At 32.4% G+C, this 24810-nt stretch overlaps 3 protein-coding genes across 9 annotated transcripts in view; 2 read left to right on the top strand and 1 right to left on the bottom strand.

The window, feature by feature from the left end:
• LOC145315990 (8-oxo-dGDP phosphatase NUDT18) overlaps positions 1–2026 on the top strand; it is a 45966-nt gene extending 43940 nt beyond the window's left edge. The window contains exons 7-9 of the mRNA XM_080156242.1: positions 210–447; positions 818–904; positions 1859–2026. Coding sequence (XP_080012368.1) covers positions 210–447; positions 818–904; positions 1859–1984 — 451 coding nt within the window. The 3' untranslated portion in view covers positions 1985–2026. The remainder of the gene's footprint in view (positions 1–209; positions 448–817; positions 905–1858) is intronic.
• A 7204-nt stretch (positions 2027–9230) lies between these two features.
• LOC145315987 (leptin receptor gene-related protein) lies at positions 9231–13914 on the bottom strand. 6 transcript variants are annotated; one of them, XM_080156233.1, is made up of 6 exons: positions 13697–13914; positions 13089–13164; positions 12609–12739; positions 12138–12247; positions 11069–11451; positions 9231–9679 (listed from the first exon to the last, which is right to left on the bottom strand). In XM_080156233.1, the coding sequence occupies exons 1-5, from the start codon at positions 13710–13712 to the stop codon at positions 11338–11340; spliced, it is 447 nt and encodes a 148-aa protein (XP_080012359.1). In that variant the 5' UTR covers positions 13713–13914; the 3' UTR covers positions 9231–9679; positions 11069–11337. The 6 variants fall into 6 exon arrangements, with proteins under 6 accessions (XP_080012359.1, XP_080012360.1, XP_080012361.1 ...); XM_080156234.1 differs by having other exon boundaries at positions 9231–9659; XM_080156235.1 differs by having other exon boundaries at positions 9231–9615.
• Positions 13915–14626: 712 nt separating this feature from the next.
• Positions 14627–24687, top strand: LOC145315983 (transitional endoplasmic reticulum ATPase). 2 transcript variants are annotated; one of them, XM_080156228.1, is made up of 13 exons: positions 14627–14766; positions 15936–16019; positions 16217–16286; positions 16403–16827; positions 17001–17088; positions 17216–17535; positions 17669–18013; positions 18193–18529; positions 18758–18966; positions 19321–19564; positions 19857–19892; positions 20522–20607; positions 24336–24687. In XM_080156228.1, exons 1-13 carry the CDS (start codon positions 14750–14752, stop codon positions 24505–24507), a joined length of 2433 nt encoding a protein of 810 aa, XP_080012354.1. In that variant the 5' UTR covers positions 14627–14749; the 3' UTR covers positions 24508–24687. The 2 variants fall into 2 exon arrangements, with proteins under 2 accessions (XP_080012354.1, XP_080012355.1); XM_080156229.1 differs by lacking the exon at positions 19857–19892 and having other exon boundaries at positions 14628–14766.
• Positions 24688–24810: the final 123 nt, after the last annotated feature.

The raw sequence follows: 24810 nt of genomic DNA, 5'->3' as shown, positions 1-24810 counted from the left end.
ATTATAATAAACAATTTTTCTAACACCAGATATCATCATACTTAATTTTGCAATCTAAAATATTTTTTTCAAGGTTTCTTGACGGATATAAAGGTGTAGCTTAGTTCGACTACGCAGCCGTTTTCTTTATTGACCTCCGAGCCCTAGTTTTACGCAGCTGATAAAACTGTTTTTAGTTTTTACCCGTACTTAAAAATTTTTATCTTCAGGACTCGTCCTGAGCCGTGGCACCCACCCATCCTGCCAGCCCTGAGACCACACAAACGGCTTCTGTTGCGGGCGGTCATACTCATCAGAAAGAAATCCAACAACCGTGTACATGTGCTCGTGTCAGAGAAGGTTGGGGCCCACCTCCCCATTTGTGATATCAACCCAGCCAGATCTGTCCACTCAACACTTAAAAAATATCTGACGGAAATATTTGGCGCTGAAATACCTCAACATAAGGTAGTTTACTGTTAAAAATATCTATAAAAGTCCCTGCCATAAGTCTGAAGTCTACCAGATTAGTTTGTCGAAAACAACTCTAAAAATAGTTAACTCTAATCATTTAAGGCGAATTGCTAACTACATTTTAAATATTTTGGATCCTTTTAAATCTTTTTTTGTAAAAATGTAAGAAGCGAATAGAAGCTTTTTCGAGGGAATTCAATCATTTTAGGGGATATAATTACAGCGGCGCCCCGCTACACATTTTATTGGGATTTTATATAGGTTGGTAATACCCCCGCCCCCCCCTTCTCTCTCCTCATACCACGTAAATTATTGCATAATTTTCATTATTATTAATTGAAGCTTAATTGTTAATATAATTTAGTTGCATGGAATAATGAGCTGGGAGCATAGTGGAAGACCTGCAAATTCAAATGATGGCTCCTGTGTCACACTTCTCATTTCTGTTAAGGTTAGAACAGTTTTTTTTCTTCATCCTTTTATATAAAGTAGTAAGGTTTATTTGTCTGAATCTTAAGATTTCAATAACTATACTAAACAGATTGAGTTCCTTATTTTTAGGGTAGCTTCACAAATGCCCAGGGTTGGTTTTAGACTATTTTATTTGTAGAATTAAGCCTTAGGATGGTTTTAGGCTATTTTATTTGTAGATTGAAGCCTTGGGATAGTTTTAGGCTATTTTATTTGTAGATTGAAGCCTTGGGATAGTTTTTAGTTATTGTTCTACTTTTACCTACCCCTTGGAAAACAGACCAAAATAACTCTAGTATAACTATTAACTACAAACAATTAAAAAGTAGTAAAAAAAATTTAAAGTCAGTTTTTTTCACTCTTTCCAATATTTTGGGTCTTAACGCCAATATTTGAATCTAGCTTCTTTAGTAATGGGTAACAAACACTTTGATTGCACGGCGTTTGTCTGGAAGTCTTATCAGTGCATGATTACGATTTGCGCCTTTTTGGGGCAAAGGCATACTGTTACTATTAATTTCGCATACCATAATAAAGGGGGGGGGCGAAAGTGACACTTTTTGAAACCAAAACTAAAAGTCAAAGGAACTCAACTAAAAAAAGTGTTACAGGTCTGACATTTTGCATGGCAGTTGCTTTATAGGGGTACAATATGGAACTGTGAAGAAACGGCGGCGCAACCGCCGAAAACCGCCGAGAAACAGCAACAAAAATTACGGCGGGAAACGGCGGTTTTCGGCGGTTGCGCCGCCGTTTCTTCACAGTTCCATATTGTACCCCTATAAAGCAACTGCCATGCAAAATCTCAGACCTGTAACCCTTTTTTTAGTTCAGTTCCTTTGTTGACTCTTAGTTTTGGTTTCAAAAAGTGTCACTTTCGCCCCCCCCCTTTTGTTGTCCTAGGCCTGAAATTATTTTCTTCTTTGTTTTTTAGATTCCACTGGAGAGTGTGTGTCTCATAGACAAATATACCTGGATAGAAGTGGAGAGGGGACTTGGAGATCATCTCATTTCCAGGCTGGCAAAAAATATGACCGTACCTCTTATTGTCATCAGATAATTATCATGCATTTCAATATTTTATATAAATCAGGGATAAGGGATAGGAAACCTGGCCATAAATTAGGTCTCGGCCTGGTTTTGAAAGGGATCATGCAACTTTTACCATTTGCCTAATTTAATGACCTTACTGGCGGACGGCTCATATTGGCTACCGCTCTAAACCAATAGTGTTCTGTGATTTGGGCTTGTTTTGTATCAACCAATCACCAATTGGCGGAAATTTTACAAGCAGACAATTCTAGAAAAAATAATGATTTCGTCTGCTACGAAAAAATAAATATAAATGGTGTTAGATCACATTAGTTTAATTATTAAATCTGCTTAGAGTTAAACATTAAAAAAGGGCCACATAGAAAAAACAAAAATAACGGGATTATTTTTTTGGAAAGAAGGTAGCTACGAATTTTCATTTGGTAGTTTATAAATTAGATGTTGTATTTTGAATTTTAAAAATTTAGTACGGAGTTGATACAACACCTTCACCCTAATTTTTGTACAATACAACACAGTACAGATATATCATTACATTATATCCAGTATAGTATCCAAAGAACTTGATAGAATGTTACCCAAGTGCATATTTATTTATTTATTTTGAATTTTAATTAGCAATGAAATTTTCAAATAAAATTTTTACTCATTAATAAAAATGCAAATAATACAAACTAAAATCTGTCTGAGGGAAACCCAACGATAGCTTTCTGACAGTTCAAATTACCAAAGTAAAAGATAAAAAATTTTGGGAGAGAAAAAACTTCATTTTAACAAAAGCCATTAATATATAGGTTTATAAAAAGTTATGTTTTTTACTTTAAACTAGCTACCTGAATTTGATTCTATACTTTATCTACACACACACACACAGCTTTTTCATTAGCATTTTATACGAACCACTGCGCTATCCCAAAACTGGTTTATTAGGCTGGAAATAGGCCTAGGCTTGAAATAGGCCTGAAATAATATTTTCCTACGTTTCCCATCCCTTATCCCTGATATAAATTTGTTATTTTTAAAATCTGTATATGTATAAAACGGTGTGAGATTTTAATGGAAAAAAATCTACTGCTTAATTACATTTCCTAGATATTAATTGATTGATTGATTAATAGATATTAATTTGAAGCCTTATAAAAAGCAGAGTTTAGTTTGCCACGCAAGCATAAACTAATCCATTTAAATCCAAATATTTAAAAAGCCACAATTGTTTAAATTTAAAAAGAATATTATGCAATGATCTAATTGTAATATAATCTTTAATTATGTATATTTTACTTTTGATATGTTATGCAACTTCAACCTGTTTTATTTTGTTATTTATTATGGATTTATAAAAATTTCTTAAAATTATAAAACTGCTTCAATTGTTACAAAAATTTGATTACTTTAAGTTTATTTTTAAAATATATATTATTTACAATAATGTTATTTATTTTTGAAAGCAAAGCCTTTCGATCATTTGGGTCGGTCCGTCCGTAAAAGCTAGCTCTTTCGTTAAGTTAGACATGATAAAATTGTCCTATCGATTTCAAACTTTGCATGTTGATTCCTGTATTAGTTAGGTACGCTTAAGAAAGCGTAGCAACTTATCCGTACGTCCATGTTAATCATGTTAATTTTTAACTTTTTTATAGCAAATTCTATGTGATATAATTTTTTGATTAACTGATTCCTAGGACAACTAAGTAAAATGTTATAACTGAAGCATCTCTAATCTAGTACTAAAAATTTGAGTATGTCCTTTAACATTATCCTGTATTTTCGCAATTTTACAACAAATTACTTAAATTTTGTTTCGACTTTTATACATTTATATTCTGATTATTCTGTTCTGACACACTATGGGCAAAAAATAGCGATTTTCGTCATTTTTTTCCTGCTATACTTAAATGGATGAAATATGCACTATTGGTTAGCAAAATTCTTCTAGTATGATTCAAACATTTTTAAAAACTTAAAAATATTTCTATTTATATAAAAAAATCGATTTTATTTAATTTTTAAGTTTGGACCATTGACGACGATATTTTAAATTTCATACTTGCCTATGGAGCTTTAAATATTTTATAGCAGACAGAAAGCAACTTGTAGCAGACAGAGTAAGATTCAGGGGATTATATAAGTAGAAAATCTTAAAGTTTCACTAGTTTGGATTATTTATTCATACTTAAAAGGTGTTAATTCATAAATTGAGCCGCTAATTACTGAATAATGGGCGGGTTTTATTGGGGGGGGGGGGGGTGGTTCTTTAATTAAGATGTGTAATAAAATATCAAAGGCGGCAATTTAAACAGTAATGAGTAATGACAGAAGGGACAAAGGATGCATTAAACCTATCAGAATTACAGATTAAATTTATTAGGGTATAAGTCATTTTCATTAAACTCAATAGCATATCAATAAAAAGTTTTTTTTTAAGGGCCTTTAATAAATCAACATAAAAATAGACATTACAAAATAGTTATGGCATTGCTATGTATTTGCTACAGGAATCATCATGCTTAGTTTTAAATTGATAGGACAATTCTAATTTCTAAAGGCCTAAATTAATTTTAGGAGCTATCCATTTTACACGGACGGAGCCTATATGTAGAAAAACTTTGAAATAAAAAAAAAACATTATTTGAATCCATGAATAAAGATAGGCTATATTAACCCTTTCAACCCTTCCCCTTTCTTAGCACTAATCCTTTAATTGAGAAGTTTTAAACTCAAGTTTAGACCTATAATAACCTCTTATAACACGGTTAACATTATCTAGGAAACTTCGGTGTTCTTGCAAAACAGCATTTTGTAATTTATCATAGATAGGGTAGAAATCTTGAGTAATCACACACAAATTAACAAAGAAAAGGAAAAACAATATGAATCACAGGTTTCAAACTCATTTTACATTTTATATATTCATGTTATATATATACTATAAAAAAGAAAAAAGTTTCTAATATTATTTATTCATTAAATTAAGTCTTTGAATTTTATTTAAACAATTGCTGTTTATAAAACTTTGTCACCTTGATTTCAAATAGTTAGTAAATGTCAATGTGTAAACAATGAAATACGGATTAAACTTAATAAAGATTTATGACTTTATATCCTACCCTGTGGTGTAAAATGATATTAAGGAATTTATGACCAATCCAGGAGATAAAGAAAGGAAAAGAATTAAAGGATGTAGAATTACGGAAGTGGTGTTCAATCCAATCTGCAAAAATGAATCATCTTTCAAAGTTTGAAATCAATAGAATGATTTATATCTAACGTTCCAATTTTATGATTAAATAAATCCATTACTGAAGGACATATTAATCGACCATTAAAGTAGAAGAGCTCTACTGTTAAAAAGGAAGTATTTGCTTATAATTCTGGTCAATATAAGAGTTTATTTAAGTATTATTATGCATACCTATTTCACATTTGTATTTGCTTTTAAATGATAATTTAAAAATACATACCAAAGTACATATTAGAATATTCATGTATAACGCTAAAATGTCTATTTCTTGCTTTATCATATAATGTAAAAATATTTGTCTTTTTTAAGAAACATATAAATGGAAGAGAAGTGAGAAGCCCCTCCTCTCCTCTCAGTATGATAGCCACGTTATCAAGTTTTAAATCCCCCTATACGTGACGACGGTCATCTACATATACATTTATGCAATATGCAGATGTTACGACATACATCGTCTTACTTTTATTTTTCTTACAAAATATATCATTTTAATGAGTATTTTTAAGCACTAATATCTCCGCTAGTCGGCAAAACCGAGAAAAATGCCTTAAGTAAAGCTAATTCCTCATAATCTAAGCTACAAAATGGTGTCAAATTTTTTTTGAGAAAATGTGAGAAAAAAAGTTAATGTTTTTGATTTGCCCATAGTGTGACACTCTACAAATGTGTATGTTCGTTTGTCCTATCGTGTCAGAGCTTCGCTTTTATGGATGTTGTCATTAGTGTTAGGTTTTTACCTAAATTATGTATTTTTCCTAATTTTTAACAAATATCTATAAAAGGTTTTCATTGGAAACCGATTAGGTAATATCCGGTGGATAAGAACCGGTTCTCACCCATACAAAAAATGACGTTTTATCCAGATCTCTACGAATATAATTTTATAAAAATGTACAATTATAAGATTAAAACCAGTTTTTTAGCCCCGAGATGCCGAAGGCACGTGCATTTTATATCCGCGGAAAGCTGTTTATAATACGATGCGAGAAGTAACTATTCTTATTGCAATGATATCTTTAAATTAGAAAAAAAATTGTGTTAAAAGTTGTTTTCCCTGAGGCTTACCTGTTAATTGCCTCATACGGACGGCTGCTGTTCGTGATGTACAACCAAAATAGTTTTAAAGTGGATATAAATCCCTCTCTTCTGTCCAAACGCCCAGGGTATTAGGTAACACCCAACTCTTTGATTGCACGATCTTTGTTAGGAAGTCCTAACTGAGCATGGTAATGTGTGGCGCCTGTTTTGAACCAAGGCATTTCCTCTACTCTGTCTGTTTAGAATCTGACATAGCAGCAGTAGGAACCGTTTGCAACGTAGTTAGTTGTCGCAGTGTTGAGCAGATATTCGAGCTTATTACCTCCCCATCGACGAGCAGATGCGCTGAGTGCAAAGCCACGGTTGCGGGTTATCCCGACGAACCTTAATTTTTACACTAGCGAATATCTCGACCAACATTTGACGTAAAGTAAAAGGAAGCGTCAGGAATAAAACGATGGGCAATACTTTCTCTTAGTTCTATAGGCGCAGATACTGGTTAGGATTATGGTGACATTAAGCCACTTATGTAGATTAAAATTGTTGGTGGAAAAGTTTGGAAAATGATGCAAATGGTGCATTATTTGCCGAATGTACCACTTTTCTGCACTACCTCTCCGATTTTGTTAATACTCTATATTTTGGTCCGTTGGGTGATTCAAGGATGCTGGATGGCCAAAAAAAAGTTTCAGAGTCCCTGGATGTCTAGATATCTAGCTATCTATGAAGGTAGGTAACAAAAATTTAAAAAACACCCATTTTTTCACAATTTTAAAAATAAATTTTTTCATCAATCTTACATCCAACCTATACATTTTATACACCAAAATGTCGTTTATTCATGTAAAAAGCGCACATAATGCTATTTTGGCCAAAACTCTAATTTTACAGGGTGTCCAACAAAAAGTGTATTTTGGATATCTAGCGTAATACCCAAAATACCTGTCCGAAAAAAATCATTTTTTTTGGCTTTAATCCTGTGTTTTATCTGTGGGCATATGTGGTATATAACGGTTTGGAGGACCCGGGACTATAAGGTTGTCAAATTTCATTTTGGGACACCCTGTAAATGTGATTTTTGTGTCTGTAGAGCTAAAACTTGGTCCAAATTGGCTATTTTTTCAAATTACTCTAATATGTGTCTTAGTATGTTTGGCCATAGTGTTTTCTGACCAGATCAATATTTTCCTATTTTTTGGACACCCTGTATTTTCAAAAAAAGAGAAAAATTTTTTTGTTTTTTAAAAAATTTTTTTTCTATTTTTAAGTTACTTAAAACTGTCATATAGATACAGATTTTGACTAATAACAATAATATTTGCCTATTTTACAAATTTTTACACTTTTTGGACACCCTGTGCATGTTTTTAAAAAATGATGGTTTTTGCCCATTTTTGGGAGGAAGGAGTAGTTTTAGGGCCATAGACTATTTCTTTATTTTTGTAGAACTTTTCAAGATACATCATTTGTTATTTATGCAAAAAGCGCAAAAACCGAACCGTTTTGCCGTTATTCACTGCCAAAGGCGGAATTTTTTACGTTTTTTGCCGTTCCTGAGGTTCTAATGGGCATTTGAGGTAGGAAGACGTTGATTTTTCAAGATAACTGTGAAATACTTTTATTTAGGCATTTTAATTTACTAAATTTCATGTGAAGTAAAAATTTTTGTATATCCAACCGATTTTTGTCAAAAGGAATTTCAAATGCACATGGTTTATGTTTCTTTTATTACTTATGTTATAGCAATTATTCATATTATATTCACTTCATTTTCTTGTTTTAACAATTGAAATCCATCTCGACGAAAAACGGTTAGCTGCACAAAAAATTTGACTGCACATGAAATTTAGTAAATTAAAATGCCTAAATAAAAGTATTTCACAGTTATCTTGAAAAATCAACGTCTTCCTACCTCAAATGCCCATTAGAACCTCGAGAACGGCAAAAAACGTAAAAAATTCCGCCTTTGGCAGTGAATAACGGCAAAACGGTTCGGTTTTTGCGCTTTTTGCATAAATAACAAATGATGTGTCTTGAAAAGTTCTACTAAAATGAAGAAATAGTCTATGGCCCTAAAACGACTCCTTCCTCCCAAAAATAGGCAAAAACCATCATTTTTTAAAAACATGCACAGGGTGTCCCAAAAGTGTAGTCAAAATCTGTATCTATATGACAGTTTTAAGTAACTTAAAAATAGAAAAAAAAATTAAAAAAAAACAAGTTTTTTTTCTCTTTTTTTGAAAAATAGGAAAATATTGATCTGGTCAGAAAACACTATGGCCAAACATACTAAGACACATATTAGAGTAATTTGAAAAAAAATAGCCAATTTGGACCAAGTTTTAGCTCTACAGACACAAAAATCACATTTACAGGGTGTCCCAAAATGAAATTTGACAACCTTATAGTCCCGGGTCCTCCAAACCGTTATATACCACATATGCCTACAGATAAAACACAGGATTAAAGCCAAAAAAATGATTTTTTTCGGACAGGTATTTTGGGTATTACGCTAGATATCCAAAATACACTTTTTGTTGGACACCCTGTAAAATTAGAGTTTTGGCCAAAATAGCATTATGTGCGCTTTTTACATGAATAAACGATCATTTTGGTGTATAAAATGTATAGGTTGGATGTAAGATTGATGAAAAAATTTATTTTTAAAATTGTGAAAAAATGGGTGTTTTTTAAATTTTTGTTACCTACCTTCATAGATAGCTAGATATCTAGACATCCAGGGACTCTGAAACTTTTTTTTGGCCATCCAGCATCCTTGAATCACCCAACGGACCAAAATATAGAGTATTAACAAAATCGGAGAGTTAGTGCAGAAAAGTGGTACATTTGGCAAATAATGCACCAAATATAAGATTTAGGCCTTAGTATGGAACTTTGGGGACCAGTTTTTTTTCTTCCCTGTAAATCATTCAACCAAAGTACGTTACTTTAGCGAAGAAAGAAGCCCAGCTAATTTTTCTGAAACATGTATTTCAATAAAAATGATAAGTTTAGTTATACAATACCTACCTACATTTGTTTAAAATTAGGTTTTAATATTACTATAATTTAAACTTTTATTTAACAAAATATCACAAAGATGTACAAGCTTTATCATTTTTTTTAAATTTTCACGAAAATGGGTTAAAGTAAATATATTCTTTGGAGAGTTTAAAGTGTTTAAACTTCTAAGATCAGGGCTCGGCAACCTTTGCCACGACGTTATGCATATATTTATGTAACGTTCTACAATTGAAGCTGCAAGACAGCAAAATAAAACAGCGACTACCGAGCCCTGATCAAGAGGGAATAATGATTTCCGAATCCACAAGGTATACAGTTTTGTGAAGAATAAATATCTACAAATATTTATATAAAAAACTATTAGGTTAAAGGCAAGAACCTTAAAAAAATTAAATAGTACTGAATGAAACGTCGTATTAACAAGGATGACAACATCCATAAAAGCGAAGCACTGAAACAGTAGGAAAAACGGACGTTAACACTTGTATCGTTTCAGAACTCAATAATCCTAATATAAATGTATAAGAGTCAAAGCAAAATTGTGAGTAAATTTGTTAAAAAACTGCTTGATATAGGATAATGTTTATGGACATACTTACATTTTTGATTATAGAGTTGCTTCGTTTATTACATTATACTTTGTTGTCCCAGGAATCAATATACCAAAAATCAGATCAATCGGATAATTAGATCACATAAAAATTTGATGTTAAAAAAGTAAAAAATCATCATGTTTAAAATGGACGTACGGACATTTTGGTAATGATTATAGAGTTGCTACGCTTTCTAAATCGTACCTAACTGCTAAAGGAATCACCATGCAAAATTTGAAATCGATAGGACAATTCTAACATGCCTAAATTAACGAAAAAAGCTATCCGTTACGGACGGACGTACGGACGATCTGACCGACCCTAATTATAGAAAAGCTTCGCTTTTAAAAATATCTGTATTGAATGTAATACATTATTTTTAAGGGTCTTGTCTTAAGAAGAATAGTATGATTGTTAATAGGTAGAAAGGAAACATTGATGATATTTGACCACACTCAACCCTTCCATCAATTGTGCACATTGCTAATCTTAATTTAAAATCAGCATAAGTAGGTGAAACCAAAACCCAACGCTTTATCACTTCATGCATTTTAGGTAGCATCCATTTTATTACAGAAGAAAGGCATAATATATATATATATATATATTAAGATATATAAGTTTTCCGGAATTTTAATGTTAGGGGGAGATTTGAAATCAGCATCAAATTTTAAGGATTTTTTATAAAATTCGTTTTTTTGTATAATTCTTTATCTAAAAGTGGAAATGCATTTTAAGTTAATTAATTTTGACCAATAGGATAGGTGGATTTTGAACTACCTGCACTCTAATTGGTTGAATGATGTACGCCATCCAATCAGAGCGCAGATTTTTTAAATCCACCAATCACAGATGCCAAAATTAATTAACTTAAATTGCATTTCCGCTTTTAGATAAAGAAATATAAAATCCTCAAAATCTGATGCAGATTTCAAATCTCCCCCTAACTTTAAAATTCCGGAAAACTTATATATCTTAATATATATCCCTAAGACATAACAAAAGATAGTGTTAGTGAAGAAGCTAGAATATGACAGGAAAAGCAAGAAATAAAATCTAATAAGTCAGAGGGCTGCAGGGTCAAACATCAACTATGTTTCCTCCATTCCAGATCTATAATAATAAAAATAAAATAATTTAGATACAAATAAAAAATATAAAGATAAATAAGGTCGCTAATAAATTTTTAATTTACCTCCAGTTCAAATGCTTGTGATAATATGGCAATCAATCAATCAAGGGAGAAAGACAAAACATTAAGGGACTACAACTGCAGGAAGGAGCTATTGAAAGAGAAATAAGTGTCCATTGTACAAGTTGTTGGGTATTAAGTACAAACTACTCAAAACCAAAACCAAATGAAATGATACATCATAACTTACTTACCACTCCAATAGCCCCGTGTGAGAAAAGTACATAGTATTTTATATATACAGAATATTGTTTTACATTTTTATTAATAAATTACCAGACTGAGTATGCGACATCATCGTCCCCGAAGGCCACAAAGAAGCCAAAAATTGTGAGGAACATGACAAAGTTTGCGGTCAGCGTCAATCCGCAGGCCCCACCGGAGATCTGGAACAAAGAAAACTGTTAATTTAGCCCAAACAGATCATCAACTACAGTATTTCCTTTTCTGTTCATGCCAGTCCAGAGTGAAAATTTTAAATCACTTTGGAATGAGCAAAGAAACATACAATTCTATAAGTTGCGTGCACTAGGGTTTGACGCGGGAGCTGGTTTGAAGATAGAAAACAGTCCTTCCAAATAAAAATTTTGACATCCCCCCATCCGCACACACGCCCCTTATTCTAGGAAATGTCTTAGGTTTGATACATAAATTTTCGGATTTGGTTTGGTTTATTCAGCAATATTTGAATTAGGTTTGAATGAGACAAATGTCAATAGTTTAAATACAACGGATGTTCATAGCTCATCACATATATCAAAGTCATATATCAAATCATCCTGCTCCTTTTACAAACAGGAGATTCAACCAATATAAAAAAAGTCTATATATAAATGACAGATGAATTGAGTATTTTGATACTTTCAGGGATGTAATAAATACAATATCAACACCCAAAACCATTATGGATTAATCAGCCAGTTTCTTACTTAAAGATCGAATTCATCTGCAATACAATCAGCTTTATCCGCCCTTTTAGGACCAAATATTACAAAAAGAGTAAGAATCCGAATAAATACAAAAATTCTTGGAATGCCATCCTCCAATTTTTTGAAAAATAAATAATACTTACAATGCCCTCGTCAGGTAGATCAGGCTGAGTTGAATTATTAGGCCCAGCACTTGGTACCCCTGGAGCACGATGCAACACAACTGGCAGCGCAAACGCTGACACAACTATACCTGCACAAAAAAAAATAATTTTAAAATTATGTATAAAATGGATATATTATTTTATTTCTGGGACAGAAGGAATATTATCTCTTTGATTAATCTCACCCTTGCGCACCTAGCCAAAGGCATACTAATTGTGGGGGATATTAAACAGTCTTCAAGTTCAATGGTCCTGTCCTCATTTGCGATCTTTTCAATTACTGTAAATAACGGGGCAAGGAGATTCTATATCTCTTAATAAACATACTTCATCTTGTGAGTTATTGACAAAAATAAAACATTTTATATGTAAACTTGTTATTATTATCATAAATTTAGATAACAATACACAATTAATTTCAATTTATATATGGAAATAAGAATTGTATACCTGTTGTTAAAAACCATGCCAATTCTTTGCACTGGCCACTTTCTCCAGAAACATCTGTGTAGCGCTTGGCTATAAGGTTGGGGATGGGGGACAACAGGTAAAATATAATCACAGTCAGAGGATACCAATTACTAAATACAGACGATACAGAAACTTCAATCATTTATTACAACTGAATTTATTAATAAAACAATCTTTATCTGAAGTGGTAATAAGGTAAATAAGAATAAATAAAATCGAGGTTAATACAGGGAGAGGAGGGACACATTTGGATTGTAAATTACACTAGTACCCAAAGATTTTAAAACTACTTTTCTTATTTGTTGGCTGGTGTAACAGTGTAATTGGATTGGTTCTAAATTAAACTAGTAGTGTCCCAAAATTTCAACCAAAAAATTTGATCCACAAAAGGGATAACTTTGTTTATCATCATTGAGTATGTATATCAATCTATTGTCCATAAGAAAGAAAGATACTTACTCGTATTGTGGGAGAGCACAGGCTAGAAACAAGAACAGGAACCCAATTGAACCAGAAAAGGCCAACGCAACCAATGCTAGAATTAAAAGGTAAAATTATTTTAATCTTAAATTAAATATATAGATTTGTCATATATGACAAATATGAGAAAATAGTAGCACAATAGTACCATAAATTAAAAGAGCGAGCGAGAGAGAGAGATCATACCATTCCCGAAGGCTTAATATTATAAAGAGTAAGATATATTTTTCTCTCTCTCTCTCTCTCGCTTTTTTAATTTATGCTACTATTGTGCTACTTAATACGATATCGATGGCGAACTCGCATGCTACCTTTTTCTTGAAAGGCCGATTTTCTAACGTTTATCGCCAAAAAATTAGGTGGTAATTCATAAGCTACCATTTGAGATATCGAACAACGTAGCATGCTACCTTTATTCTAAAGTTTCGCTGGGTAAGTGCTTTAATTATGTCAGAGGGGAAGTAGTTTAAAAATTCTTTTAGATTCCATAAAGCGATTTTTATATGTTGGAAAAAAAACTTATTCTTAGTTATTTTATAGATTTAATATTTAGGTTTAGCTGCATGCTTGCATTTATTAATACTTACATTTTACGTACGCCATAGTGATTTCAGTAGAAAGTTATCTAGGCATTTATTTACATAATAATCTCCAACATCAGCTTCAATTCAGTTCTTCTTATAACAAAGCATTTATACTAAAAAATTGTAAACAAAACAGTTTATGATTCAACACTCTATAGAAACCTTTCTATGTTAACCTGTACACAAATAATATAACGGATAGGATTGGTTAAACCAATCGCAAAGCTTACTTATTTTTTCGACCAATAAAAATTGTGTAAAATAAAGTTATCCAATCAAAAATGAGAAAATATCGCATCAGCTGATCATGACGAAACCATGGACCAATCAAATTGCGAGAAGTTTCTCGATATTTAAATATAGAGTGCATCGTTTTAAGATTTTATTTAAAAATAAACGTTATCACTATTTAAGTCTTTTATTAAGGATTTACTTTTAAATAAAATATTTTGAATTTTTCCTTTAGTTTTTTGTTATAATCCCCCAACTTTGTTAGAAAAATCCTAATTAAATTTGGTCCCCCTGGACTCAAATTAGCCACTTCTTAATAAGTCTGAAAATTTAAGTATATTAAAATGTTATCCAAATCTATCCCAGGGGTATCCAAATCATGAGATGATAAAGGTTTGAGTCCCACTTTTGACTGTGAGGTTCTCAAAAGAATTTTATTTACTTATAAAAAATTATTTTTAACACTTGTGTACAAAAAAAGCTAGAAATCGAGTCATACTTTTTGTAAGAGAATAGCGGCATTTACCGCAGAAAATCAATCAATCAACTTTTATTTATGTTTTTCATTCGGCATTTTTTCGTGACTCACAAAAATTGACCGACCAACGGCGAATAACTTTCCTTTCAAAGCCGGCCGCTTTGAGGAATTTTCGAGATTTTTATTTCTATATTTTTAAAAGAAAATAATGTTTAATCAACATTTTTAGTAATAAGCTATTTCGTTTTTATGATGAAATGAAAATCATGACTTGTATATTTTTTAACAATTTGTATTAACAGAGTGATTATATTCATTTCAGATAAAACTTAAAGACTATTTTCAACATGGGAGACAAGAAGGGGTAAATTTATTTTATTTGCATTTTTAAAAGCGAAGCTTTTCTATAATTAGGGTCGGTCCGTCCGTCCGTCCGTACGTCCGTCCGTCCGTCCGTCCGTCCGAGATAGATAGCTTTTTTTCGTTAATTTAGGCATGTTAGAATTGTCCTATCGATTTCAAACTTTGCATGATGATTCCTTTAGTAGTTGGGTACGATTTAGAAAGCGTAGCAACTCTATAATCATTACCAAAATGTCCGTACGTCCATTTTAAACATGTTGATTTTTCTACTTTTTTAACAACAAATTTTAAAGTGTTTTAATTATCCGTTTGATCTGATTTTTGGTATATTGATTCCTGGGACAACAAAGAACAATATTATAAGCGAAGCAACTCTATATTCAAGTCCAAAAATGTAAGTATGTCCATAAACATTATCCTGTTTTTAAGCAGTTTTTCAATAAATTTACCTACAATTTTGATTCGAGATTTATACATTTATGTTCCGATTTTTCAGTTCAGATACTATACAAGTGTTTATGTCCGTTTGTCCTACCGTTTTAGTGCTTCGCTTTTATGGATGTTGTCATCCTTGTTTTATTGTATATCCATAGGGGAAAAGTAAAGTTCAATTGTTATTTTAAGTCTTTTTAGTAGTTCTTTCATATTGTCTTAAAACACGATGTCTTGGAGTTAAATATTAACTGTATAATATTGATTAAATTAGTTAGTAGATCTTTTATTCTAACGTAATATTTTGAAACTAGCGGCTGCGCCCCTAGCATCTAGGGGCTCTATAATTGAAGGGATATGGAAGGCAGAAAAGTATCCTAAAACCATCTCAGGGCCTATAAGAAGCCCCACTGTAAAGGAGATTTCGGTTCAGCGGCTAGCGAGATCCTTCGCTAGAGACTAAAAAGCTTACTACTTTATAATATTTTATAGGATATATTCCAATACAAAAGAGCTTCGTATCACCTGTGCTTTGAGGAAGTTGTATATATATATAAAATAATATTTCTTACTACACGTCGATATTGTGTTTTATGCATGGGATCTCAATATTTATGACTACCCCATTTGATAGTTTAATATTTTAAACTCTGTTTTTAAAGGCTGTATACATTTAACAGGTTTTAGTATATAGGTAATTCTCATTTAATATTGATATAAATTTACTTATTTGTTTAGAGATGAACTAGCTACAGCTATCCTGAACCGTAAAGCTAGACCCAACAGACTCTTGGTGGAAGATGCTGTCAATGACGATAATAGGTTTGTTGATTGTTTAAACTTTTTATTATTCTTTAATTAAGAATAATGATTATTATACCTAGATTTTAGTGACTTTTCTCCTACTCAATAATTGAATTAATATCTAACAAACCTAAATTATCAACAAATATTAACGTTTAATTTTAACATGTAACACTTAGTAAAAGCTACAGATTTTTAATCCAATATTGTTTTAGCGTGGTTGCATTGTCTGTTGCGAAAATGGACGAGCTCCAGCTGTTTAGAGGTGACACTGTACTTCTAAAGGTATATTTTTGGACAAAGACATTTTATCAAATGAATAATAAATATTAGGTATTGACATACTTTTACTCAGTTACGAGTACAATATTTTTTTTTGTATTATTAATTAAAATTTTTAGGGCAAAAAGAGGAAGGAAAGTGTTTGCATTGTTCTATCAGATGAAACTATTTCTGATGAAAAAATCCGCATGAACCGTGTTGTAAGAAACAACCTTCGTGTCAGACTTGGCGACATTGTGGCTATTCAATCTTGCCCTGACGTTAAGTACGGCAAGCGTGTTCAGGTTCTGCCCATCAATGACTCTGTCGAGGGTCTGACTGGCAACTGGTTCGAGATCTACTTGAAGCCCTACTTCTTGGAGGCCTACAGACCAGTGCACAAGGATGATACTTTTATTGTTCGTGGTGGTATGAGAGCAGTGGAATTCAAGGTTATTGAGACGGACCCATCTCCTTACTGTATAGTAGCACCCGATACTGTTATCCATTGTGAGGGTGAACCTGTCAATAGAGAAGACGAAGAAGATGCACTGAACGCTATTGGGTAGGTTTTACACATTTTTATCTTGAAGCACCAAAAATTCTTTTGTGGAACCTTCTTAAATTTTTTAAACAAATTATTTGATTAATGTCCAAGAAAAATAACAGTGGTGTATATTCCACACAAGATTCATTTTTTTCCCTGCTACAAATTTTTTTATAACAATATATTTTTAGTTATGATGACATTGGTGGGTGCAGAAAACAGTTGGCTCAGATCAAAGAAATGGTTGAACTTCCCCTCAGACACCCTACATTGTTCAAGGTAAAATATCAGATTTGTATTTGAATAAAAATATTATTTCAATTTTCAAAAAACTAAGTATTGGTAGGTATTATACAATGTTCCCTGTTATGCTGCGCTGGTATAAAATAAAGATAATTAATTTTAGGCTATTGGAGTGAAACCTCCCCGTGGTATTCTATTATACGGACCTCCAGGTACTGGTAAAACCTTGCTGGCCAGAGCTGTGGCAAATGAGACCGGTGCATTCTTTTTCTTGATTAATGGTCCTGAAATCATGTCCAAGTTGGCTGGTGAATCAGAGTCCAATCTTCGCAAAGCTTTTGAAGAGGCTGAAAAGAATTCTCCAGCTATTATTTTCATTGATGAAATTGATTCTATTGCTCCGAAAAGAGAGAAGACCCAGGGAGAAGTAGAGAGAAGGATTGTATCACAGCTCTTGACTCTTATGGATGGTCTGAAGCAAAGGTAGTTATGTTATATTTATTATTAATTTCTTTAGAGATATAGTTATAGAAACTTTAATTAGTAAAAAATCTTTATTTTGAAAATTAAAATTTTTCTATTTTTCTTTGGAATTAATACTTGGTTTAATTTTAAGATCTCATGTTATTGTGATGGCTGCCACAAACAGACCAAACTCAATCGACCCTGCCCTCCGTAGATTTGGCAGATTTGACCGTGAAGTTGATATTGGTATTCCCGATGCAGTTGGCAGACTCGAGATTCTTAGAATCCACACCAAGAACATGAAGCTGGCCGAGGACCTTGACCTGAACCAGGTGGCTGCTGAGACCCATGGTCACGTGGGTGCTGATCTGGCTGCTTTGTGCAGTGAAGCTGCTTTGCAGCAAATCAGAGAGAAGATGGATCTCATTGATCTTGAGGATGAAACCATTGATGCCGAAGTTTTGGACAGCTTGGCTGTTACAATGGAAAACTTCAGGTAATACTGGATCACTATTTAGGTCTAGATAAAGTTTATCAAAGGCACAACAGCCTTTTAAGATTATTTTTGTGATCATATCTTATTTTTTATCAAATTTTTTATTCTTAATTACCAATAGCATTTTTATCACAGAACATCTATGTTTTGGTTAGTTGAATAAAAAAATCCTTTTAAAGGTATGCAATGGGCAAGAGCACACCAAGCGCCATCAGAGAAACAGTTGTGGAGGTACCCACAGTCACCTGGCAGGATATTGGAGGCTTGGAGAATGTCAAGAAGGAGCTACAAGAGCTAGTCCAGTATCCGGTGGAACATCCAGAAAAGTTCCTCAAGTTTGGCATGATGCCTTCCAAGGGTGTTCTCTTCTATGGTCCCCCTGGTTGTGGTAAGACTCTGTTGGCCAAGGCTATTGCCAACGAGTGCCAGGCCAACTTTATCTCCATCAAGGGCCCAGAGTTGTTGACTATGTGGTTTGGTGAGTCCGAGGCTAATGTCAGAGATGTCTTTGATAAGGTAATTAGAATATCATTCCACTTGCACTAGACATTTTTTTTATCTATTTCTTTGGTAAAATACCCTCCCCTTTCTTCTGTTTTCAAATAATGTTTAAGGTGGTGGGTTAATCCTAATTCGATCCCCTTATCCTAACTTTTAAATTGCTTCTAGGGGTGTAGCATTCAAGTTGGTAAACAAACAAAGATTAAACATTGAACATGAAATTATAAATATGATTGATTTTAGGCGAGATCAGCCGCACCTTGTGTACTCTTCTTTGATGAATTGGACAGTATTGCCAAGTCTCGTGGTGGTACCTCCGGAGACGCCGGCGGTGCCAGTGACAGAGTCATCAACCAGATCCTAACAGAGATGGATGGTATGGGCAGCAAGAAGAATGTTTTCATCATTGGTGCTACCAACAGGCCTGATATTATTGATCCTGCTATTCTTAGGTATGAATAGTTTCTTTTGTTGTTAAAATAACTTATCATATGTTTAACCTATTAAATATCTTGGGTAATAAGTACAATTAAGGTATGTGTGTCCAATAAAATCTATATTTTTGGTTTGCAGTCTAGGTAGTTTTCCACATATCCAAGCTAATTCGCCGTGCTTGCAGCTGAGATTATCAATACAAAGACTTAAATTATAATATTATTGTCAACAATATTTACTTTTTTTTGCTTAGGTAAACTTTCCATCTATTTAAGATCTGTTATTTTTAAAAAGTTTGTTCTTATCCTCTAGATTATTGATGTCTTCTTATGGACAACATTTGCTCGTCACATTAAAATTCATAATTTTAGACCTGGCCGTTTGGATCAGTTGATCTACATTCCTCTGCCCGACGAAGCCTCCAGAATGTCCATCCTGAAGGCCAACTTGAGAAAGTCTCCTGTGGCCAAGGAGGTGGATGTTCCCTTCCTGGCCAAGATGACCAATGGATTCTCTGGTGCTGACCTGACAGAGATTTGCCAGAGAGCCTGTAAATTGGCCATCAGAGCCAGTATTAAGGCAGATATTGAAAGAGAGAAGGAAAAGCAGAAAGCGGTAATGATTTATTTATGCTGTTCATAATACGATTCCAAAGATATAAATAATATCAATATACAATCTCTGATAATTGGAAAAAAAAATAATCAGATAAAGATATAATAATTCTATTTTAAAAAGATTTTGCACCAATGTTACACTTTTTTTAAAGAGCGAACATAAATTAAAATTACTAAAGGTATTTTTGAATTAATGTATAGAATATTTTTATACTCAAACGTTTAAAGATCTATTAAGAGTCTATTGTTCCTACTTATAGCACTGTAAAATAAATACGTTGATGTATTAGGCAAAGAAAGCACCCGCGTCCAAGTGGTCTGCAAAGGTGACATGTACCATAAGTTTTGTTTTACTAACATCAATTTACCAAGTTGTACATCTATTTTATTATTTATGCTATTTGTTGAGACTTGTAGCATTTATAACAATGATTAAGTGAAACGAATTTATTTGGTGCTGTGTAAAATTAAAAGAAACTAAAAAAATTTTACTTCCACTTCTTCCCCAGAACTGAAGAAATGGGCGGATTAACTATTTAAATTTTAAGATGTTTGTTGCTGATTTTAAAACAAGGGTTATTCTTTATATTTTAAGTAATTTGTTGATTTTGTTTGTTTAGTAATATAACCAATATTTATTATCGCGTTGTGTTATAGACAGCTTTCCGCGGATATAAAAATAAATATTTATAAGATTACACTATTTTCTTAACCCCAAGGGTGCTAATCCAGCGGATAGTAATCGGTTTAGAAGCTATACTTGATAAGCCTTTCTTATTCAAACAAGGGCCTCCGTGACTATCATCTGTAATTAAAAAAAACTAAAATTTCAAATATCATGTAGAATGTAGATCTAATTAAATTATCTTTCCTAAATTATTGCGGGATCTAAAATTTTATGATTTAATTGTTATTTTTTATTTAATATTTGTGTACTTATCTATTCTTAATTAAGGGAGCCACAATGGATGTTGATGAAGAGGATCCTGTCCCAGAGATTACAAAGGCACACTTTGAGGAGTCCATGAAGTTTGCCAGGAGGTATTGTTTACTTTTAACTTATGTCTCAATCATTACATTTTAAAATGACAGTGTGACAAAACAAATTTTTTCTCGTATTCTTTCAGGGGTGTATATTCTGCACAAGATTAATTTTTTTCCCCTGCTGCAAATTTTTTTATTTTTTTCCCCTCCTATTTTTCTCCAGCAAGGAAGGGGATAAAATCAGAGATGGGAAAAAACAAGGTTTTTTAAAAAAAGATCAAACCAGTGTGGTTTATTTGGTTTAAACCGGTTTATATTGGTTTTTATTAATAAAAACCAGGTTTTTTTTGTTTTTTTTTAATATTTTTTTTGTTTTTTTTTAATAATATCCAAATTAAAGTATTCTAATTTAGTATAAAGGGGTAGTTTCACGAAATGCATTTGAACTTAATTTAGTGAACCGCATATTTTATCCTGGTTAAATGGTTAAACTACATTTATATGGCATATATCTAAAAAAAATTTCAATTTTCTACCACATAGTTTTTGAAATATCAAAACTTGAAAATCGTCTTTTTAAATTGCATATATCACAAAAAGACAATTTTCAGGTCTTGATATTTTAAAAACTACGTGGTAGAAAATTGAATTTATTTCAAATATATGCTATTTAAATGTAGTTTACCCCATTAACTAAGAAAAAAATTGCGGTTCACTAAATTAAGTTCAAATGCATTTCGTGAAACTACCCCTTTAGTATAAAGATTTAAACTATTAAAAGAATTTTGAATTAGGTATTTATGTTTTTGACTGTATTTTTTACATTATAAAAAGACTAGCGGCTAGGCCCCTAGAGGCCTCTAGGGGCACTTGAGGAGGAGAGAGTCGAATTTAATAATTGAATTTTTTATTTTATATTTTGTAAGAAAAAGTAAAAAAAAATTTTTTTTTTGGGGGGGGCGAACATTTTTTTTGGGGGGGGGGGGGTCGCCCCCCCCCTCTTTTAAATTTAGTTAAAAAGTTTTTTAAAAAAATTTTTCGGAGGGGGGGTTGGGGGTGTCCCACCCCCAAAGAAAATAGTTATAAACCTTCCCGGGACCTATGAGAAGCTACCCTGTTAAGGAGAACCCAATCGGTTCAGCGGTTAGCGAGATCCTTTGGTACAAACATACAAACATCCTGTTACTTTATTATATGGATATAACTGGAAAGATAGGCCTTTGTATTAAAAAAAAACCATTTAAACCATCCCACCTTGGTTTTTTTAGCTTTTTTTTTTGGTTTAAACCACTTGATTAAAACCACGTGGTTTTTATTTTGCCATCCCTGGATAAAATAAATATTTTCAAAACTTTTTGTTTTATTCATATTATTCCCACTCCCACATATTCTTTTCTCCAAAGGGGGGATAAATATGGAAAAAGAACTTTCAGTTCTCTGAATTTTTACATTGTTTTTCCTCACAGACACATTTTTTAATGTTTTTTACCTCCCCCCCCCCCCCCTTCAGCAGGGTCAAATTTGCAGAATATACACCCCTGTTTTCATTCAAAACCGATTATAATCCGGTGGATTAGAACCGGTGCTCGTCCATAAGAAAAAACTATGTCTAGCAGCGTATTATATAAAGTTTTCTACCAACATAAAAAAGTATAAGATTAAAACCAGTTTTTTGCCCATGCCTTAGCTTCGGCATCTCGGGGATAAAAACCGGTTTTACCTTATAATTTTACATATCCGCGGAAAGCTGTTTAAAATACGATGCGAGAAATAACTTTTTTAAGTATTTGTTTTAGCAGATTTAAAAGATTTTATTTAAAGTAGAACACACTTAAGTTAAAAAAAAAACTCACCAATTTGGTCTTAATAGGCGATATAGACAGATTAAAGGAACCCTGCAAGAAATATACCGCTTTTACTACTGAAAGACTGCCACGAGTAGATCCAATACCCAAAATTTAAAGCCTCTAGCTTCAATAACAAAAAAGTTAGACATATCAAAATCATATTTTTAGTACAATAAAAATTTTGAAAGTTTTTCATTGCTAATAATAAAAATAAAATACAATACAAAATTCAATAAAATACGTCGCCTACAAAGAAAATTATAAGCTTATTTTTATCATAAACTTAGGATGCCAGTAACTGATTATTTTTTTACAATGAAAACACCCTTCTTTATTGTCAAAATCATTCCAAAAAATTCAATTTAATTTACGTTGTACTGAGAGTACTGTAGTGTGAGAATGCCAGCCTTTGGGATTTCCAGCCAATTAGAAGGCTGAATCTGCGCTAAGTCCACTGAACAACCAATCACAGCTGAGCATCTGTATAACTTACATTAGTTTCATTTTTTACGGCTATGATTTTACACATACAAATGTAATTTAAACCGAATTTTTAAAAGAAATTTTGACTATGAAAAGGAGTGTTTTTATTGTAAAGATGTTATAAGTTACTGGCAGCCTAAGTTTCTGAAAAAATAAGCTTTTAATTTTGCTTCTAGACGACGTAATTTAATATTGAAATTTATATCATGAGCAATGAAAATCTTTCTAAATTTTCATTGTACTAAAAAAAATAATTTTGAAATATCTGTAACTTTTTTGTTATTGAAGCTGGTGGCTTCAAATTCTGGGTATTGGGTCTACTCGTGTGGCAGTATTTCAGTAGTTATAGCGGTGTATTTCCTGAAGGGTTCCTTTAAAATGTTTTACACTTATTGAGGCTTGGATGTGTTTTTACAAGTTTTAGTAGCTGAAAAACTTTACATCTCACCCGCATTGATACCTAATGCTTTTCTCTTATGGAGTTTGTCAGTATACAAATTTTGTCTGTTTGACTCTCAGCTAGCGAGGGAGATAGGGCATGGAAAAAAAATTTTAAGGGGGGGAATGGGTAAATTTATTATATTACCCTAAAAAAGCTAGATACATAATAAACCACAATTTATAACGTGTACAAAAAAGTATTGATTCATTCAGCCACAAGAATCAAAATTGTGTCTCTTAAGATTTGAAGCACCGCTGCTTGTGGACATAGTGTACCTTGTAAGAGAAAATGGCCCTTTATTTAGAACCTATTTTATTTTCTATATTTGGTGATAAATGTCTCCTACTCTCTATTTATATTTGGAAAGCTAAAAAACTAGTTAGATTATTAAAAAGTGAATTATTTACTATTAATATCCTGAACGGACGCACGGACAAATGTAAAATGTAGAGTAGCTATACTGTAAATATTTGTATTCACATACCATACAAACCTGTTATGTAATTACGGAAAATTCCATAAAAAAAAACAAGAGTTTTTTTTCTGTGGTCTACATTTACATTTCTCTTAATATTATGTAGTGTATTGCCTTATATCAACTTTACTCTTAAATTGATTTTGTTCAGGGGTACAGGTATAGGACAATAAAAGATAAAGTTATCTCTTATTCTTTAATTGTATCTAATATAGTCTGAAGAAGTTGGCGTGTAAATAAATGTATCATTAATTGTGACTATAATCTATCTCCCTGAATTGCAACCCTTTTATGGTGGGTGGAAATTTCCGCTCGCTGAACCGCCAAAATCTAAACAACTTTTCTCGTATTCATTTGAAACCCAATAATATCCTTTGGGGATTAGAACCGGTCACCATCTATACAAAAAAAAACTATGTCTTAGCATCGTTTTTTAAGAATATAAAACTGGTTTTAATCTTAGATACATTTATACATTTTTTATCCGCGGAAAGCTGTTTATAGTACGATACGAGAAATAACTATTCTCTAACTTCAGATCCGTATCAGACAACGACATCAAGAAGTACCAGATGTTCTCCCAGACTCTGCAGCAATCCCGTGGATTTGGAACGAACTTCAGGTTCCCTGACCAGGCCGGCGGCGGCCAGGGCGGTCAACCTGCTTCTAACAACTTTACCAACGATGACGAGGATGATCTTTACAACTAAGAGCGAAGCCCAGACAAATCAGTGGAAGCACAGTCTTATATTTGTATACAACACCCACAACCAATTAGTTCGTTCTTGTATTTATTTTTTAACTTATTTGAAAATTGTCCACCAGTCCGAGAATTATGTGAATTTTGTATGATTATGTGATTACTTAATTATTAAAATTTTAGTATCAGGTATCTTGTGTTCTTTCTTAGTAATTTATTTGACAATTAACGTACCTATAGTTTTCTAAATTTTAAATTAATATGTCCATTAAGGTTATTTTAATTGTAATAAGCGAATTCTATATTTTGATTG

This window comes from Acartia tonsa, chromosome 4, assembly GCF_053477335.1.
Source record: "Acartia tonsa isolate MP-2025a chromosome 4, ASM5347733v1, whole genome shotgun sequence".
Taxonomy (NCBI): domain Eukaryota; kingdom Metazoa; phylum Arthropoda; class Copepoda; order Calanoida; family Acartiidae; genus Acartia; species Acartia tonsa.
This window is presented reverse-complemented; position numbering and strand designations above follow the sequence as displayed.

What these genes read in the sequence shown, in the direction of transcription:
- LOC145315987 (XM_080156233.1), bottom strand. An exon ending in TGTGCTCTCCCACAATACGA is followed by an intron (nt 12,740 to 13,088) that starts GTAAGTATCTTT and finishes GTCTGTATTTAG; the next exon opens with TAATTGGTATCCTCTGACTG. An exon ending in ATCTACCTGACGAGGGCATT is followed by an intron (nt 11,452 to 12,137) that starts GTAAGTATTATT and finishes TCTTTGTTCCAG; the next exon opens with ATCTCCGGTGGGGCCTGCGG.
- LOC145315983 (XM_080156228.1), top strand. An exon ending in AGAAGGAAAAGCAGAAAGCG is followed by an intron (nt 19,565 to 19,856) that starts GTAATGATTTAT and finishes TTGATGTATTAG; the next exon opens with GCAAAGAAAGCACCCGCGTC. An exon ending in CGTCCAAGTGGTCTGCAAAG is followed by an intron (nt 19,893 to 20,521) that starts GTGACATGTACC and finishes TTCTTAATTAAG; the next exon opens with GGAGCCACAATGGATGTTGA.